The 17,839-nt window shown below is 36.7% G+C and overlaps 1 protein-coding gene across 1 annotated transcript in view; it reads right to left on the bottom strand.

Annotated features, from left to right (window-relative positions):
* Nucleotides 1–3,962: 3,962 nt before the first annotated feature.
* Nucleotides 3,963–17,839, bottom strand: part of MIB1 (MIB E3 ubiquitin protein ligase 1) — a 76,319-nt gene continuing 62,442 nt past the window's right edge. Inside the window, exons 17-20 of the mRNA XM_045164070.1 lie at nt 16,203–16,281; nt 13,216–13,329; nt 11,742–11,842; nt 3,963–9,379 (exon numbers count right to left, since the gene is read on the bottom strand). Of these exons, the coding sequence (XP_045020005.1) occupies nt 9,239–9,379; nt 11,742–11,842; nt 13,216–13,329; nt 16,203–16,281 (435 nt within the window). The 3' untranslated portion in view covers nt 3,963–9,238. The remainder of the gene's footprint in view (nt 9,380–11,741; nt 11,843–13,215; nt 13,330–16,202; nt 16,282–17,839) is intronic.

Here is a 17,839-nt window from a genome sequence, read left to right as displayed (position 1 = left end):
TTTGCCATATGCAATATATTCCTTACCGAGCTTTATCTTTGCTCATTTTTTTAATTGGGTTGCTCTCATGCTCAAGTTCTAGGGTTCTTTTTACATTCTATATACAAGCCCCTTTATGTGTTCTGCAAGTATTTTTTTCCAACCTGTGGCTTACTTCTCATTTTTTCAAAAATGTCTTTTGCAAAGTATAAGTTTTTAATTTTAAAGAAGACCAATTTAACAATCGTTTCCTTCATGTGTCATGCTTTTAGTGTGGTATCTAAAAACTTATAACTAGGGAGTTCCCTAGGGGTCTAATGGTTAGGACTGGGCACTTTCACTCCCATGGCCCATGTTCAACCCCTGATAGAGAATTCCTGCAAGCATGCGGCAAAAAAATAAGTAAAACAAAAAGGGATGGAATGAAATGAAGTAGAATAAAATACATACACACTAAACTCAAGGTCACCTGGATTTTCTCCTGTGTTATCTTCTAGAAGTTTTATATTTGGCATTTCATATTTAGCTCTATGATGCATTTTGAGTTAATTTTTGTGAAAGGTGTAAGGTCTGAATCTAGGTGTTTTTTTTCCCTACATGTATCTGCCCAGTTGTTGCTGGGGTTTTTTTGGTTTGTTCTAGTTACTAAGTCATGTCTGACTCTTTTTGATATCCCAGGCAAGAATATTGGAGTGGATTGCCATTTCCTTCTCCAGGGGATGTTCCTAACCCAGGGATCAAACCTGCTGTCTCCTGCAGTGGCAGGATTCTCTACTGCTGAGCCAGTTGTTTCTGTACCATTTCTTTAAAAGCCTACCCTTTCTCCATTTCATTGCCATTATCAAAGATCTGTTGACTATATTTGTGTGGGTCGATTGGTAGGCTCTCTGTTTAATCAATCCACTTGCCCAATCTTTTGCCAGGATCACAGTCTTGATGGGTTTTTAAAAAATTGAGATACAGTTGATCTACAATATCTTATTTTAGCTTTATAGTAAGTCTTTAGGCAGATATTGTTTGTCCTATGACTCTGTTCATTTTTAGTATTTTTCTAGCTATTCCAAGTCTTTTGCCTTCCCAAATAAACTGTAGTATTGGTTTGGTGATGTCTATAAAATAACTCGATGAGATTCTGTTTGGGACAGCACTCAATCTATAGATGAGGTTGGGAAGAACTGATATCTTAACAATACTGATTTTTTCTATCTATAGTCATGGAATCTCTCTCCATTTACTTAATTTTTAAAAATTTCTTTTATCAGAGTTTTATAGTTTTCCTCATATAGATCTTTCACATGTTTTGTTATATTTATACACAAGTATTTTTTTGGTGCTAATGTAAGTGGTGGGTTTCCCTGATAGCTCAGTGGTAAAGAATCTCCCTGCCAGTGCAGAAGACATGGGTTCAATCCCTGAGTTGGGAAGATCCCCTGGAGAAGGAAATGGCAACCCACGCCAGTATTCTCGCATGGGAAATCCCATGGAGAGAGGAGCCTGGTGGGCTACAGTCTATGGGGTCAAAAGAGTTGCACAGGACTTAGCGACTAAACAACAAATATAAATGGTATTATTTTAAATTTCGAATCTCAACTTTTTATTGTTGGTATATAGAAAAGCAGTTAACTTTTGTACATTAACTTTTTATCTTGCAACCTTGCTATAATTGCTTATTAATTCCAAGAGTTTTCCTGTCAGTTCTTTAGAAACTTGCAAATAGACAATCATGTCATCTACAGACACAGTTTTCTTTCTTTCCAATCTGTATAGTTTTTACTTCCTTTTCTTGTCTTATTGCATTAGCTAGGACCTTAGAAGGGGACCTCTTTGCCTCTTTCTCAACCTTATGGGGAAAGAGCACCTAGTTCCTAAGTCTCAAAGTAATGTCAGCTGTAGGTTTTTTGTAGATGTTCTTAATCAAGTTGAGGATGTTCTTTTCTGTTCTTAGTTTGCTGAAAGTTCTCACCAATTCATTTGCCCATTCATTCTTTTGCCATGGGCAAAAAAAAAAAATGGATTCTTAACCACATTTGCCCATTCATTCTTTTGCCATGGGCAAAAAAAAAAAAAATGGATTCTTAACCACTGGACCACCAGGGAAGTCCTAAGGATCCTTAAAAGTGGAAAACTTCAGGAGGCAGAAGAGGCATTGCTTGTCAGACTCACATGCAGTGTGAGACTCAGCCGGCCACTGATGGCTTTGAAGACAAACAAGGGCCAAGGAAAGTGGGCTGCCTCCAGAAACTAGAAAGAGCAAGGACACGGAACTTCCCTAGGAGCAACCAGAAAGCCCCGACAGCAGGTTGAATTGAGCCCAGGGAGATTCAAGTCAGACTTCTGACCTCCCAAACTCCTACTGTGTTAAGCCAAAACATTCATGGTAATTTGCCACAGAGCAATAGGAAACGAACACAATACTCTTGCACTATTACATTCATACTAAAGGCATATAATCTTTGTGAACTTCAGTCTTTCTTCAGTGTGGTTTGGCCATGGTCAGCAGCCAAAGATACTCTGATTCAATTGTCTATTTTTGTATTAAATCAGGGTTAACTTCACCTATAAAGGCTTCTCCCAAACTGTACATCAATATTTCACTCAAGATATTACTTGTTCTGTGGAACTAAAAGGAAGTAAGGTCAACAGTCTTAAACGAATGAGAAATAATATTTATACTGATTGAAAATCTGCCTTTCAGAGAGTTGCCATATCTAAGAGTGAGAACCTAACATGAAAAGGCATTTTAAGCATGAGTACATGGTATCTGATTCTAAAATCAGTGCAAAGGCAGCACTGCCCAGTGGTTGCAGGGACATAGCATCAACTCTGGGACTGACAGTCACTGTTCCAGGTCTTGTCTTATCTTTTCATATAAATGTTTATCATCTTTTTATCCTTAACATAAAAATAAATCTCTCAACTAGTTTTGTTATAAGGAGAAAAAAACTATTAGCCAGATGATCATTCTTTAGCAATTAATTTATGGGAGAATCATTTTAGTGTTCTACTTTAATCCATGCACTCGTTCTATCTTTTAAACTCCTATCACTGCCCTGCAATGTATCATTTAAAAGCTTTCATTATTAGTCAGTCTGGGAAATGCTACACTGTATGACTAACAATTTTAACTTCTCTGAAGAACAAATACCTACCAATGATAAAAAGTAGAAATCAGATTTTCTAAAATGGGTTTATTTTAAAAACCTATACAGAGTTTCAATTTAATAAAAAATATTGCCATGAAATGACTAATTATACAGCAATAGAAATAAACCCCCAAATACAGTTAATTAGAGGTTATAAAAAAAATTAATTCACAATTTTAAAGGTGGAATACATATGCTTTTTTTTTTTTTTCAAATAAACAATTTTAAAAGGTTTTTGTTTTAGATGGTTTTCCTATTAAACATCTGAGTTATATACATACTTAATTTTTGAACTAGACAACCTCCCAGTAACTTCACAAATAAGTACTTCTATTAACTTGAAAAATAAAATAACCCACAAACCCTTCTATTACTGATTTAGTCACAAAATGCTAACAAAGTCAAGTAAATCATTGTTTTAAAATGTTTACCTCTTGAAAATGAAATCTACGTTGGAGTTGTGAAGTATAATAAACTTTTTATAGAAGTTGAGTCTTTCATGACTAGTAGATTTATTTTCTATCAAGTTTATCCTTTAGACTACTTTTACAATATCTCTTAATCCTGAGAATGTGAGGTGTTAAAATAGGAAAACCTTTGGCCCCATTGATAGAGAGGTACCTTAAATGTAAACAATTGCAATGAGAGCCTTCTAGACGTGAGCACCCATGTCTTGTATAGAGTTGGAGATATATTTCCTTGTTTCTCAAAGACATGATAATTTCCTTCCCAATAAAAAGATTTGATGTATTGAGATTTGTTTTCAAATGCCATAAGGAATCAAAATTCATGTTTACATCTATAGAGAATAGTTTTAAAAGATCAGCGAAAAGCATTATATAATGATATTACATCATACACTTTATTAATGGTAAATGTTTGTGTTTATTTTTAAAAGCTTAGCTCTTGCTAAGCACTTTTTAAGAGAAAGCTAATAAATGAGAATCATTTGCCATACAAAAACTGTATTCACAAACAAGACTTTAATCAAATGAAAGCTAAAAAACACTGGAAAAAATACAAAGCAAATCACTGCTATGAGTCAATTAAACTGCCTTCTATCACTAAATATAATGTATCTAGAATGACACAAGTACACTGAACAGAAAATTCTGTGGATTCAGTCTAAGTAAGACCAGCGTTAAAGAGTGTCATGCAATTCATGATTTTCTTAAAAAAAAGTTTTTTTAACCGAATCATTTAAACAAAAGGTCTTCTTTTCATTTGAGGGGAAGACAATCTGTTTTCCAAACAGATTCTCCTTTTTTGCTAAAATAGCAAAAGGTATGAATTCTAGCTCCTCTTCCCAGGTGCTACTGATATAGGACTTGGCATAATGACTTAACATAGAAGTACTTTCCTGGTAACAGTGTCATGGCCATAAATAATCCATTAAAAAAAATGATCAAGTGCAAATCTAAGAAAACTTCCTTTAAAGAATTACCCAAACCCAGCACACAAACAGTATCGCTATTACATGAGCTAAGAAATACAACTTATCAATGTGTGTATGATGATAAACGCACACCAAAGACCACCTTCTATCAAGTTTTAGTAGTGCTGCCAAGTTAATAATTCTTTCAAGGCACTGAAGAATTATGTAGATGGATTTTCCCAAAATATAACTAACAATTGCTTAAACTGTTAAAAAGCCCTGAGTCAGAACTTTCAATAACTTCCTGAAATTATTGATTTCAGACCAAAATGGCACATTTGTTTATTCTATAGAAAATTACAAGACCACTTTGCTTTTTGGAGGGAAGAAGTCATGTTTATGAAACAAAACTAAATAGACTGCACAAGAAAAAAAAATATTCACCAATATTATCTCTCTTACACATTTCATTATTAATTGTAACTTGCAGTTACGGATTTAGGCACCAAACTGATGTGGCAAGTCACCTTTGCTTCCTCAACAAAATAAAAATCTCCATTTTTAACCTCAGGTTTCCATCTCCTCCTTAGTCACAAATATGAATAAACGCTGGAAAATACTCTGGCAGAAAAGGAGGCAGAACGTGCCCATGCAGCAGCTTACACTTTAACTCACCAGTTCTACTATCTACTTCCTATCTTTATGCTCTAGTTTCACCCACTACCAGCCACTTACCAGCAAACTGAGGCTCAACCTAAAAAAATGTCCCCCTTGTTGTAGCAAAGCAATGTATACATGAGACAGCATTAAATAGCTTTTCCTCAATTTTAGTGTTTTAAAGAAGTACAACTGTAATTAATACTGTTATAGTTTTACATCTATGTAAAGGTTCCAAGGCTATACATGATTCATCAAGTAATGTCAGTAAGCATTCCTATTATAATACTCAAGCAAATAAAATTAAGATTCCTTTTTGAGAGGAAAAAAACATCTTGAAAACAGTTACAAGTAGACTTAAAGAAAACTGACATTTTCAACAACAAGGCACACAAAATTTGTGAAGTTCTAATACCTTGTCAATTTAGTATAAATTCAAAGCTAACCTAATTACAATGTTTAAAAAGTGTGCTTCTCCCCTCTGACTCAAAATGAAATAAATCCTTCTAATTAACAGATATTTAAAACCTACTCAATTACGACTGATGATGACTGGGAGGGAGAAAAGAAATTCTGTCTTCCCCAAACTTGATTATTCACCATCACTGTAGGTCTTGCAAATACAAACTCTTAAGATAGTCAGCTGTTTCTCCAGTTATATTTAATCAAAATGCTATTCCACTGGAGGAGGGAGAAGAGGACTGCTGCTTGAGGGGTACAGTTTCAATTCTGCAAAATGAGAAAGGTGAATATACTTCTACAGTTACTGCTTTGGTAAAATCTACATGATCTCCATTTTTCTCTAAACTCAAAAACTGACTTTTCTTTTCCTACTTGCTGCAATCCCTGTCATCCCCTCTATCCAATTCCATCACCAATTCTCCAAGTTCATAAGTTTAAATAATTCTTAGTCCAAAAGGGTCCAAAATTCACAATAAACAAAAAACAGCATTGGGCAATACATTACACTACAATACAAGACCAGCTATTTCTGCCACGTAAAAATGACCTAGCAAGCTTTGAAATTTGAATTGGACACATCTTAAGCAGCATGCATTGCAATTTCCTAAATGCTCTTACAGGCTAAAGCCATCAAAGACATAAATTTAAGAAAATTATTTTCAACATTATCAATTAATTTTATGCCTCAGTAGCTAGATGGTCAATCTGCAATGTTTAAATTTACATACAATCAAGCATAATTTGGCCAGCTAAACTAAAACACTTATGTAATATAATATTCCAATACTAATACAAAATGACCTTCTCTTGAAAAACTTCCTTGCTCCCAACAAAATGAAATATGTTTATAGTTTAAACAGCAATGTTAAATTATGGGAAGAAAAACTATTAGAATAGCACCATCTGGTTAAGTTGTGTGTATGTTTTGGGTCACAAAGCTGACAATATTAGAATAAAAGAAAAACTATGGTAGAGGTGAGAGGGTACAGAGAGGGAACCCTAATGACAGCTCTTCCAAAGCATTAGGAAGAAATGCTATCAGTATCTTTAGATCCCTTCTTTTTGAAAAGAATACTTCAAATACACAATGGCTGCATGATAAATTCTGTATGTGCTTAGAAACTGACAATTTTTTCAGTGTTGTGTATCTTGCTCCTGAAGCCCAATAAATACGTTTCTGAGTGAATGCATGACAGTTTTGGTGTTTTTTTTGTTTTTTTTTTTTTCTTTCCTAACGATTCTAGGAAAAGCAAAAGCTCCTTCGAGGCACAAGATAAAAAGATGATCATGACAAGGACACATCCTAACTGGGAGTACTGCTGAGACTTATGATAAGAGGTAGCCGTTTCATAGAATTAAAGGAAAGTCACTTAAATAATGATGCTCTTAAACTTATTCTCTCTCACAAACCAAAAATAAATTTAAAATTATTTTTCAGGTGCTTAAAAACACGAATGAAAAAACATTTTCTTTTCACTAGACAAATTTCAAAGTGGTACAAATGGAGAAAATCCACAAGTGTACAACACTACAGTTACAGTGACTTTGTGACTTTTATAATAGTTCACAGGTTATTGTATTTTTAATATGGAGGAAATAAGCTAGTCTGGAAGGTGAAGCTGCCTTTTAGGGATGTAAGCTTGAGCACTGTCGCTCAGAAGACCTAAAACAAGAATTTAAGTGAAGTAAAGCTCCGGACTGTACAATTCTCTGGTTGGTCAAGCTAAGCACGAGTCAGCCAGGTGCTCCCTCCTTATAGTCGGCCTTGTGGAAAAGAGATGGGCAGCACGTGGAGGAAAACCCTGACTTACACTGTTTACAGATCTGAAAGAAAATAGTCTTGTCTCTCTATGTGAACATCACTGGACAGACATTCTATGTTTTTATAACTTCAAAATATGGCTTCAACAACAGCCTCAGTAGCCTGTTATTAGGTAACTGAGTACAGTCAATATAAATTTTCAAATTTAAAATTTATAAAAACTTTTACTGTTCTAAATGGTAAGTCACGCCACTAAACGCAGATACGGAATTACCGAGACTAGAAAGGCAGCAAAGTGCACCATTGCTCTCGCCAGGGCTTGCAGAGGCAGCAGGCATTAATGAGCCAGAAACATGGTATTATGAGGGCTAGAGACCTTGTACTTTCCAATTTAATTGTTGCAGCAGGAGAAATGAAATAAGAACCAGAGTCAAAGGGGAAAAAACCCACAAAAAAGATACTTATCCTTAGGAGTCAACTTATACACATATAGTAGATACTACTGTAAACAGGTGATATTTGTATAATCTAGCAGCAATGAACCCCAAAACACTTACTTATGTGTATATTCATTCCAGATGTTGAAAGAGAAAAAAATAATTAGATGCTCCAGAGTAAAACAAAACAAAAACACCGATAATCAGACATATTTCTGTAAATATCCTAGTCACTCTTTCTAAATTAAGTTATTTACAAGGTCTTGGATATTGCTGACAGGTTAAGTAATATCCCCATTGTTAGGTATGATGAGAGACTGTTTTCTTTATAGTCAGCTCTACTATCTAGAAGATGATGGAAGGAGGCCTCTGAGGAGGACAGCGACAGTGACGGTGGCAGAACTGACGCCGAGGAGAGAGGGCCAGCGCCTTACTGAGGACAGTGCTTTTCCCTTCCCGGATTCCTGCTACTCGGCGCATCGGGAAAGGTAAACTGAACCCCGGGGGCCCAAACAGGGCAACACCATTTCACTGGTCAGATCAAGCCTGAGTAAGGAACCACAGGGGAAACTGAGGCCCATTTTTCACAGTTTTTTACAAGCTGGCTGAACAAACAGTGTACAAATTGATGTAAGAAGGGCAACTCTAACAGTTAATAGGCACTCTTTTATTGGATGCCCCCACCCGCCCTGCCTTCAGTTACCCACTGTGATTGCTTAGTTTTACTTTTCATGTCTCAGTCATTTTGAAACAAGCGAAACAATTTTCCTTTGATCCAGAAAATAAGTTAAATGCAAAGTCACTATTCTCTCATTCTATATCTCCATTTTCTCTGAGAATTTAGAGACAATCATTTGGATAACTTTATGTTACCTTATAAGGAGAATCCTCACTTCAGTATTCCTTTAATCATGCAGAACTTGTACTATAATTTTATCATGTAATATATGAAGCATAATGGTTTGACTTGCACCTTTCATATGATACATGACCTTTCTGGGTACCTGTGTCAACTCACTGTACAAATCATGATAAACTGAAAGACAGCTGACCATAAGGAAGTATATCTTTTGAGGTCTAACATTTATAAACTATGAGAGAAAATGCAATGAAAACAAAAAATAACAGGAGATGCTTAAAGGACTTTCTCCCTTAGATGCAGAAGGCAAATTATATATGAATTACATGGATTTGATGTTTCAATTGAAAGGAAAACAAAAAATACACAGCTTCAAACACTGTTTTGTAGAGTTTTTGTTGTTGTTGTTGTCGTTGTTCTGGTATGTTTAGAGTCTAATTACACTCTAGCAAAGACACTATGAAATTAAAAATTAATTCATTAGAACCTCCAACTAGCTTAAAAAGCTCACTAAGATCTCACAGCCAAAATATTTTCGCTAACAGAACACAGGGGGTTTCTTAGTTAATACAAAAGAATCCTCCGTTCGATAGCTTTTCGACAGATGGGACATTCACTCATCCGGTCTCCGCAGAGCTGGCACGTCCCATGGCCACAAAGGAAGATCATGTTCTTCAGACGATCCAAACACACAGGGCACATTGTCTGCAATATGAGATAATAAACAAAGTAATAAATGCTGAGCTATTTTCTAGTTTGAAAGTATAATCTGACAACTCTGCAAAGTCATTACTTTTTTTGTTGTTGTAGTCAAATAATCTTTGGCTGCTGGACACTTTTAAATTTTGAATCTTTAAGATATCATCCTTATAAAAATAGAAATACTGGCTGTACTGTCAGGTCAGTATAAAATGGTACTATATAAAATAAATAGTACATAAAATTAAAAATGCAAATGCCAAAATCTAATAGGAAAAGGATGAAAACAGCCCCTTCAGCCTGACTCAGATTGTTCAACTCTAGGTACCAGGTTGTTCTTGTATGAAAATAACACAGTGTATCGCAGGAAGCAGCGGAGGATATTGCTAAGAACATACACACACGCCAAGCACGATGCTAGACGTGATCCAGGCCCAAAGCTTGTATCACTCTCACTTCAAAAGAGGAAACTGAGGCTTAGTGACGCTAAAGACGAGCCAGAATGTGAGCTTGGGCGCGTGTGGCCCCAGAGCTCCTGCTTTTAGACGTGAAGCTGCGCTGCACAGCCTTCAGTACAGACCCTCTGGTTAAACACAATTAACCTTAGCCATTGCTAAATGTAGCTTCATCAACTGAGAAGAATTCAGGAGTGTATTTCTATGAACTTTTCCAGAAAAAAATCACACACTCACAAAGTACATTTTACGTTTATAAAAACATTATATATCTTAATACTTCATTCTGAATTATATCTTTCCCAAATAACACAGAAATGAAATAATTAAATAAAAATGTCCAGATTAATAAATCAGCCCTAAAGCCTATAGGAAAATGTAATTACCAACTCTGACAATATCAGAAATCATCGTGAAGAAAACGATAGAAAAAAAGAACTACAGTCTCACTTGCTGGCTCCATTCTTCCAAGGTAAACTTTCACATTTATCGTCGAAGTTTTGAGAAGAAAAGGGATAGAAAAATCAGTTTTTATTTTAAAAAGCCAAAGCAGCTTTTTAAAACTAAAATAGTTTCTTTTTCATTAAACTTCCCAGAGGTTTATGTAGTTAATTAATAACTCTTATTTCCAAAAGTAAACACATCTGTGCAGTCCAGGGTTAAGTTACTTTGGATTAATATAGCCTTAATAGCATATAAAATAAATCTTTGTTTTTTAAAGAGACATTGGGGTAAGAGAGAGATTGGAGGTTTAAAATTTAAAGAGACTTATTCAGATGCTTTCTCTTGGTAACCTTGAAGGGGTAAGAAACCTCAACATTCCACAGAAAATGAGCTTTAACTATTTAAATACTTTAGTGATGAAATATGGACATAACGATTATCTAAGAAAGAAGAAACTTCAGATAGAAAAGACAAGCGTGGGACTCTGCACCACTGCACGGCAGCACTGCTGTGACTGCGACTGAAGAAAGCCCTTCCTGCTCAACCCTCTGAATTAAACCAGATTTAACTGCTGGGTCAAACGGTAAGATAAGAGGGGAAAAAGACTGTTTTTTAAAACCAGAACCTCTAAGTTTTAGGTAACGTCTTCATTTTAATGTTGCTTTTGTTAAATATTAAGCAGATATGAAAGAGTACTTCTGTTGGTATGTATAATATATTAAGAAACAAATAACCACCACCCAGCTTAGGCATGAATACGCCCTCCACACCCCTCACTGATAACGACGTTTCTGAATTTAACATTTATCTTTCCCTTGCTTTTCTTATGGAGAGTATGTGTGTGTGTATCTTTTTCTCTTTTTCACTGAAGTATCACATCTATAGAGAAATGTGCACAGGTCATAATGTACAGTTTAATAAAAGCTCACAAACTGATCAAACGTAAGTAAATAACTTAGGTCATGAAACGGAACCATCACTACTCATCAAACTGCCCCCATGTCCCAGCCAAAAACAACCACCATCCTTCGATTTTAAACACTATCTGTGTGATTATTTTTTCCAAGTTTTCATCCCCAAACAAAATCTTATTTAGTTTTATGAGATGATGACAGACTTTCCCAAAGTGTTTTTACTAATTAATATTCCCATCAGCACTGTGTGAGTTGCAGCTGCTATGTACTTTGCCTGAACACTCGATACTGACAGTTTCTAACATTCCCCCCTCAATCTGACAGGCAGGAAACGTGTGACGGAGCATTTTCTCATGTTGGGTGTGGTGCGTCTCCTAGTTTGTCAAGCACTTGATGAAATCTTCTAATCAGATCTTGCTGACTGCAAATATTCAAATACTACAAGTGATACACTAATATGAACCACGCTTGCTATAGACAACGCTAGTAGTTTTTTAGAAAAAGATGCACTGGCGCTCTTGGGAGTCGCTCTTCACTGTGGAGAAGCGCCGTTACCTGCTCTTTGATGTCCTGCAGCTGCTGCTGCAGCTTTTGCACATCCGCATTGACATTGGTATTATCCTTGTCCTTCTGCAGCACCGGAATATTCCCACTGGCTAAAGCACACACAAAGAATCTTAATGTTATGACTGTTGTGAAGCAAAAATGATTTTTTTATTTCAAAATTATTACTTTTATTTATTAAAAACACGATACTATTATTCGAATGCTCTTAAAAAACTTTTTTCCCATGTGGACAACAGATACAGCAGTGACATTCATGTTAAACTTCTTCATTTATAATCTTCAAAAAGTAATAGGTTTACACATTAATTTCTAATCATGTTTAACTCAGGTGGACAATAATCCACGCTACAAAGAGACTTCCGGGTTTTCCAAGGCTCTCCTGTTGCTACTGATCCGAGATGAAGAACTCCATGAAAGAAAGGTCCATGATACCTACTCAATGGAGGGAAATTTTTTACCTCACTTTTCCTATTCTCTAGATACTTGGACTTTTACTCTGGTTAATCTGTCCCCAGGATTTTTACCCTGCTCTATTGGGGATAAAAACAAAGTGGCTACACTAACGTTATTCCTCATCCTACACAGAACAAAGAAATCAAAGAGACCATCCAGTTTACGTCTCGTGCAGAGATGAAAACTATGTTTATACCACTATACTACAGGTGACCCTTGAACAACACAAGGGTTAATCAACAAATAACTTACAGCAGCCCTCCAAATCCACAGTTTCTTCACATTACTGGACTCAACCAACCACACACAAACCATGTAGTCCCGTAGTATTTACTACTAAAAAATATCCAAGTTTTGGGAGTTCCCTGGTGGCCTGGTGGTTAGGATTCCAGGCTTTCACTGCTGTGGCCTGGATTCAATCCTTGGTTGGGGAACTGAGATTCCACAAGCCATGTGGTGTGGCCAAAAAAAAAGATTCAAGTTTAAGTGGACCCCGGCAGTGCAAATCTATGATGTTCAAGGGTCAACTGTACAGAAGATTGAAGGTAAATAACTTACTTTTCATCTTTCCACTGTTCACTGGGTTACACTTCCATTTATCTATAGTTACTCTGTCACAAATAATGACTATTTCATAAAATAATTAAACACACTAGGTAAACCTATTATATAAAGGAATAAGGTTAATACATGTGTAAACTGAAAAAATAATTTTTAATATGATGTCCTCCTGCCCTGAGACACAATAAATTTCATCTTAAAAATAGTCAAAGTATCTTTAAGAACACAACAATACTTTGTTATAAAACACACATGGGTACTTCCTTAAAAGACTAATGCTTAAAGCTCCAAAATATTACAAGTTAGAAAAACACAATTGCAGGTTTCCCATAGTGCACCTGTTCCTTGTAGATTCAGGTCACATACCTTGCGTTACGAGCAGGCAGTACAGTGCACTCTGAGAAGACGTGTCTATGGAAATCCCGACAAAGTAAGAAAACCCACTTACAGATATCATCCGTGGCGTCCTCTGCACTTTTCCCTCCACAGCACATGATGAAGGGCACTCTTCGCTCAACTACTGCCCGACACTGCACACACTTCTTCATCAGGCTGGCACAGTCTGCAAATGGCAACACAACACATCTCACAGAAGAAAACGTGAACAGGGGTGCCTCCCTCCACTCATTTAACAGTGAGATAAACACTAAGTTACAGCGATACACAATTCTACCTTCTCAAGATGTTACCCACCGAAGAAAGCATATTTTTCACTGGTAGCCTCTAGAGTAGAAAGCCCACTGTTATGAAAATAACAGCATTTTCTAATACACTGGAATAAACTGAGGGGAAGGTTCAAATTTTTTTTTAAATATGTAACATAAATATTTCAAGATCTTAAGGCTTAAGAATAAAGGAGGGAGAGACCTTTCATGAATTTAACTACTGCAACAAGAATTATAAGGCTGCCAGCATGATATTTTTAAAGACTACTTTCTTTTGTAAGTATTTTATCACTAGTCTCTTAAATTCCTAAAATATACTATACAATTCTCTTCCTCCTATCAAATTGATGCAATCTAACAAGGAAATTGCTTAGTGACTACTTTTTTAATGTTAGCAGTCAGGACAATTCATCATAATGGACTATCTTTCTAATACCTCTATATTAGAGGTAGAATGCTTTCCCATTCAAAGAAGACATTCTCAGGCACAATTCTATGTTATGGACTATTAATGTTACACCTAAAGTTATTAATTAATTATAAAATAACACATAGCGCTTCAAAACAACCTTTCCCATTAGCATTTATTATGAAAAGTGTACTCCATATCTTAGCCTATGGTACCAAGTGTCTTTGTCAATTCAAAAACAGGAAAAATAACAAAAACTGTGGCAGGGTATCTTTATGATATGATAGTAAACCTTAACAAAGCATAAAATCACCAATGTGGACAAGGGGGTCATAGACTCTCAGCAGTGCTGATGCTGGTGGACAGATGTTCTGTCAAGGTCGATCTTCTGCCAAGGCCTAAACAGAGATGGGTCAGATGCTGGCCTCGGCAAGATGAACCAGGTAGGAGCTATTGCTAGCAGACAACTGGTTTGGGATTTGTCTTCAATTTGAGGGCAGACTTTTTTCTCTTGAGTTTATAATTTAACAGCCTGAGTATGTAATATGTAGCCACTATTATTTCAAATAGATAGCATCCCCAACTCAATGGGCAGGAATTTGAGCAAACTCCAGGAGATAATGCAGGACAGAGGGGTGTGGCAGGCTACAGTCCATGGTGTTACAAAGAGTCAGACACAGCTTAGCAACTGAGCAACAACAAGTTATTTCAAATTCCTGTAACTATTAGGTTAGGTTGTTATATTATTGATATAAAATCTGTCTTCAGCCTGTCCAAAGGGCTGTAACTTCTCCTTCCTTGATTACTGTGCTGTGGAGACTGGACCACCTGCTGTACTATATATTCCTTGAGAAAGGGACATTTTTTCCCCCGCAATTTCAGCTTCTCTAGCAAATATATGTTTACCAATAACAATATATCTGTAAAATGGAGAAAGCAATCTACTTTTTAGGTTTCTTATGAAAATAAATGAGGAAATACTCAAAAAGAGATTACAATAGTTGGCACAAATTAAGAACGCAATATAATCAGCAGTTGTTCTCATTATATTCTAAAGCAAAAATAATGTAAAAACTTTGGGGAACTCCTGAGGGAAAATATTACACTAAGGCTCTAGAGTCCATATTACCAACTATTAACTATAACCAGCTTTATGACAGGGTCAGCAAACCACAGACTGCAAGCCAAACTCAACTGGTCACTAAGCTTTTATAAATCAAGTTTTAATGGAAAACAGTCCCACCCATTTGTTTACATGTTGTCTAAGGCTGTTTGTGCGCTACAATGACAGAAGCAAACAGCTGGAAAGGGCTGAGTTGTTACTGCAGAAATCACGGGGCCCACAAAGCCAAAAATGTTTTCTAGTTGACCTTTTACAGAAAATGTTGGCTAACTCCCAGGCTATGAAAACTTGCATAACCTGAGCTCTTTTACTTAAGACAGAATTCTCTTTTTTCTTGCCCTCTGACAGCTGATAATAGCCATTATACCAGTCTCTGTAAACAGAAACAATTAACTTGGAGCAGAATGTTACAGCAGAAAACCTTGATCATTTCTTAGTTGACAAGCGGCCAAAAAAAAAAAAACACACCAATGCTTGAAGCAAATCTGTGCCAATGAGATTAATCTATCACACAGTTTTTTACTTTAGTCAGATTTTATATTAAAAACCAACACCTAAGTGACTGAACTATTTCATAAGAGGAAACACCATATTTTAGCTTGGGCCCATTTAAGTACAAATTGTTAAACATGTTTAAAATCTTTCACTGACAAGTAAAAATTAAAAGGGAGAACATTAATACTAAATATATTAACTTGCAAAGAACAAGGGAGACATGTAAAAGCAAAGGTTAAAACGCCTCTTAAATTTTAATATTACCTCCATAAAGAAAAGATTTCTATAAGCTCTCTTGACATAGAGGTTAAGGAAGGTTAAGAAGGCCAGAAATTATTGCCCCAAATGGCTGCTGTGAGTGGTTCAGCAGTGGAGAGTGTACACAGGAGAGGCTCCACAAAGGTGTAGACAAATGGAGATGTGTTCATTTTATACGTGGAAAAAGGCCATACTAAATGTTTCAACGTTCATTTTTGGAAACAAAGAGGTCATTTTATTTCATTTATGCTCACACATAAATGAAATAAAAAGTTGAGCTGGGGGAATGCAGTGCATCCAGCTTTCGCTAACACTTGGGACTAAGGAGGGAGAGTGGTGGCATCTGTACCGCGTACAAATGGGGAGTCTCAAAGGCTACCAACACCTCTGTTCGTGAGTTACTTTTTAAAAAAATTCAAAGGTATAATTTACTTCGCTTTCTATTTTTATGATAATTCTGAGAAAGTTCTATTTGGGCTACTTACTCTCACAAGCACACATGTGTCCACACGGCTGAAAAAGAACAGCTGCTTTCTTGTCAGAGCATACCACGCATTCTTCAATCTGTGAAAAAGAGGGTACAGCATAAGCGTGAACATCTACAAATAAACCGAGTGACTCTAACAGCTCCTTTTGTATCCAAATGCATTGCTTCTCTGTAAGGAAACTCTTCCACACAGAGGAATTTACCACAGGCTTCTCCTCTGTCCTCGATCTAGTCTCTTGGTCACTTATTCTCACATTTTTTTAAACACCCCAGCTAAGCTGGCCTCGTTCCACTTCAGTCTCCCTACCTGTCTGAAAGAATGACACCGAAAATTCCACTTCCTCCAAGGTCAGGGAAAACAGACTAGATTTCAGTTTTCTTTTTGTGCTTAAACTACTTTTGAAAGAAACATTAAAAGGACAAACGACTGAGATAAGATAGATTTCTAACATTCATAAAAATCTAACCAGATTAGCCAGACTGCTAAAGCTTGAGGAGGAGGAGGGAGGGGTTTACTGATCCACATCTGAGGACTGCCACCTAGCACATCCTTTCCCAGAACATGGACCCTCCCCCCAGCCACTGGCTGAAGCCCAGAGCTCTGAACTAGTCTTTTCCCTGATCTCTAAAGCCAGAGCCCTCCACAGAGTAATCATGATTTCCCTGTTTTTCTTCCTCTTCTCCACTTAATCTGCGTTCTGCGTGTATAATGATTTCTTAAGCTTGCTCTGGTTCTCTGACCCCCACCTGCCCACCACCCTTGGCTCCACCTTCACCTTTCACTCATCCTCCTTCCTTCTGACACACATTCACCCCTCCTTGTGTCACTTAACAATACTGTTCACTGATCACCTCTTCACCTAAACAACCGAATATTGGACCTTCCCAGCTTAGACCTTGCTATGGACATAGTAACTTCATGGGAAGCAGTAAGACATGGTTGGTCAGAATCTTAATGTTCCTGGATTCCAATTCCAGCTCCAGTACTAACAAGTTACCTAACACTGTGGAGATGAAGCTTTTAAAAACTGAACAATAAAGAACAATCCTTCTTCACAAGGTAGTAAGAGTCAATTAGAAGACAGGGAGAGGAGTTAGGTGGCCCTTATTCAGGTATATCCTACAACAATTCTAACTATCAGATTGGGAGGGGCGGTGGTGGTGGACATCTGAAGTAAGACAGAATATGATAGAGGAGTAGAAAGAGTTATGAGAAATATTTAAGAAGACTTGGTAACTAATAAAATGTACAGAATAGAGAAGAAGAAATCTAAGATATCTGCTAAGTTTCTAACTTGATTTAAAACAGTTGAAAGAAACAAATTTCAGTCTCCTACAGCTTCTAAGATGCAAGACCAGGGTGGTCTTTCCAAGTCTACAATTACACAGCCAGGCTTTAGGCCTGTTCAAGATGTGACTACAAAGAAGGGAACGATAACCGTAAGCCCCCAAGCTGCTAGCACTATGCAGTACAGCAGCACAACCACAGGAAGGGGAGCAAACCAGGAAGACTCTGGAAAAGTGGCTAAGGGGCCCATACCCTGGAGACACGTACATTTTTCATAGCTCCCAAGAAAGTCTTTCCTTTCTCTAAAGGAAGGAGTGAGGACCATGGTAAGTTTCAAAGGTGTGCGC

Source organism: Bubalus bubalis, chromosome 22 (genome assembly GCF_019923935.1).
Source record: "Bubalus bubalis isolate 160015118507 breed Murrah chromosome 22, NDDB_SH_1, whole genome shotgun sequence".
Lineage (NCBI taxonomy): Eukaryota > Metazoa > Chordata > Mammalia > Artiodactyla > Bovidae > Bubalus > Bubalus bubalis.
Note: the sequence above shows the minus strand (reverse complement) of the source record. Positions and strands in the feature narration are given on the sequence as shown.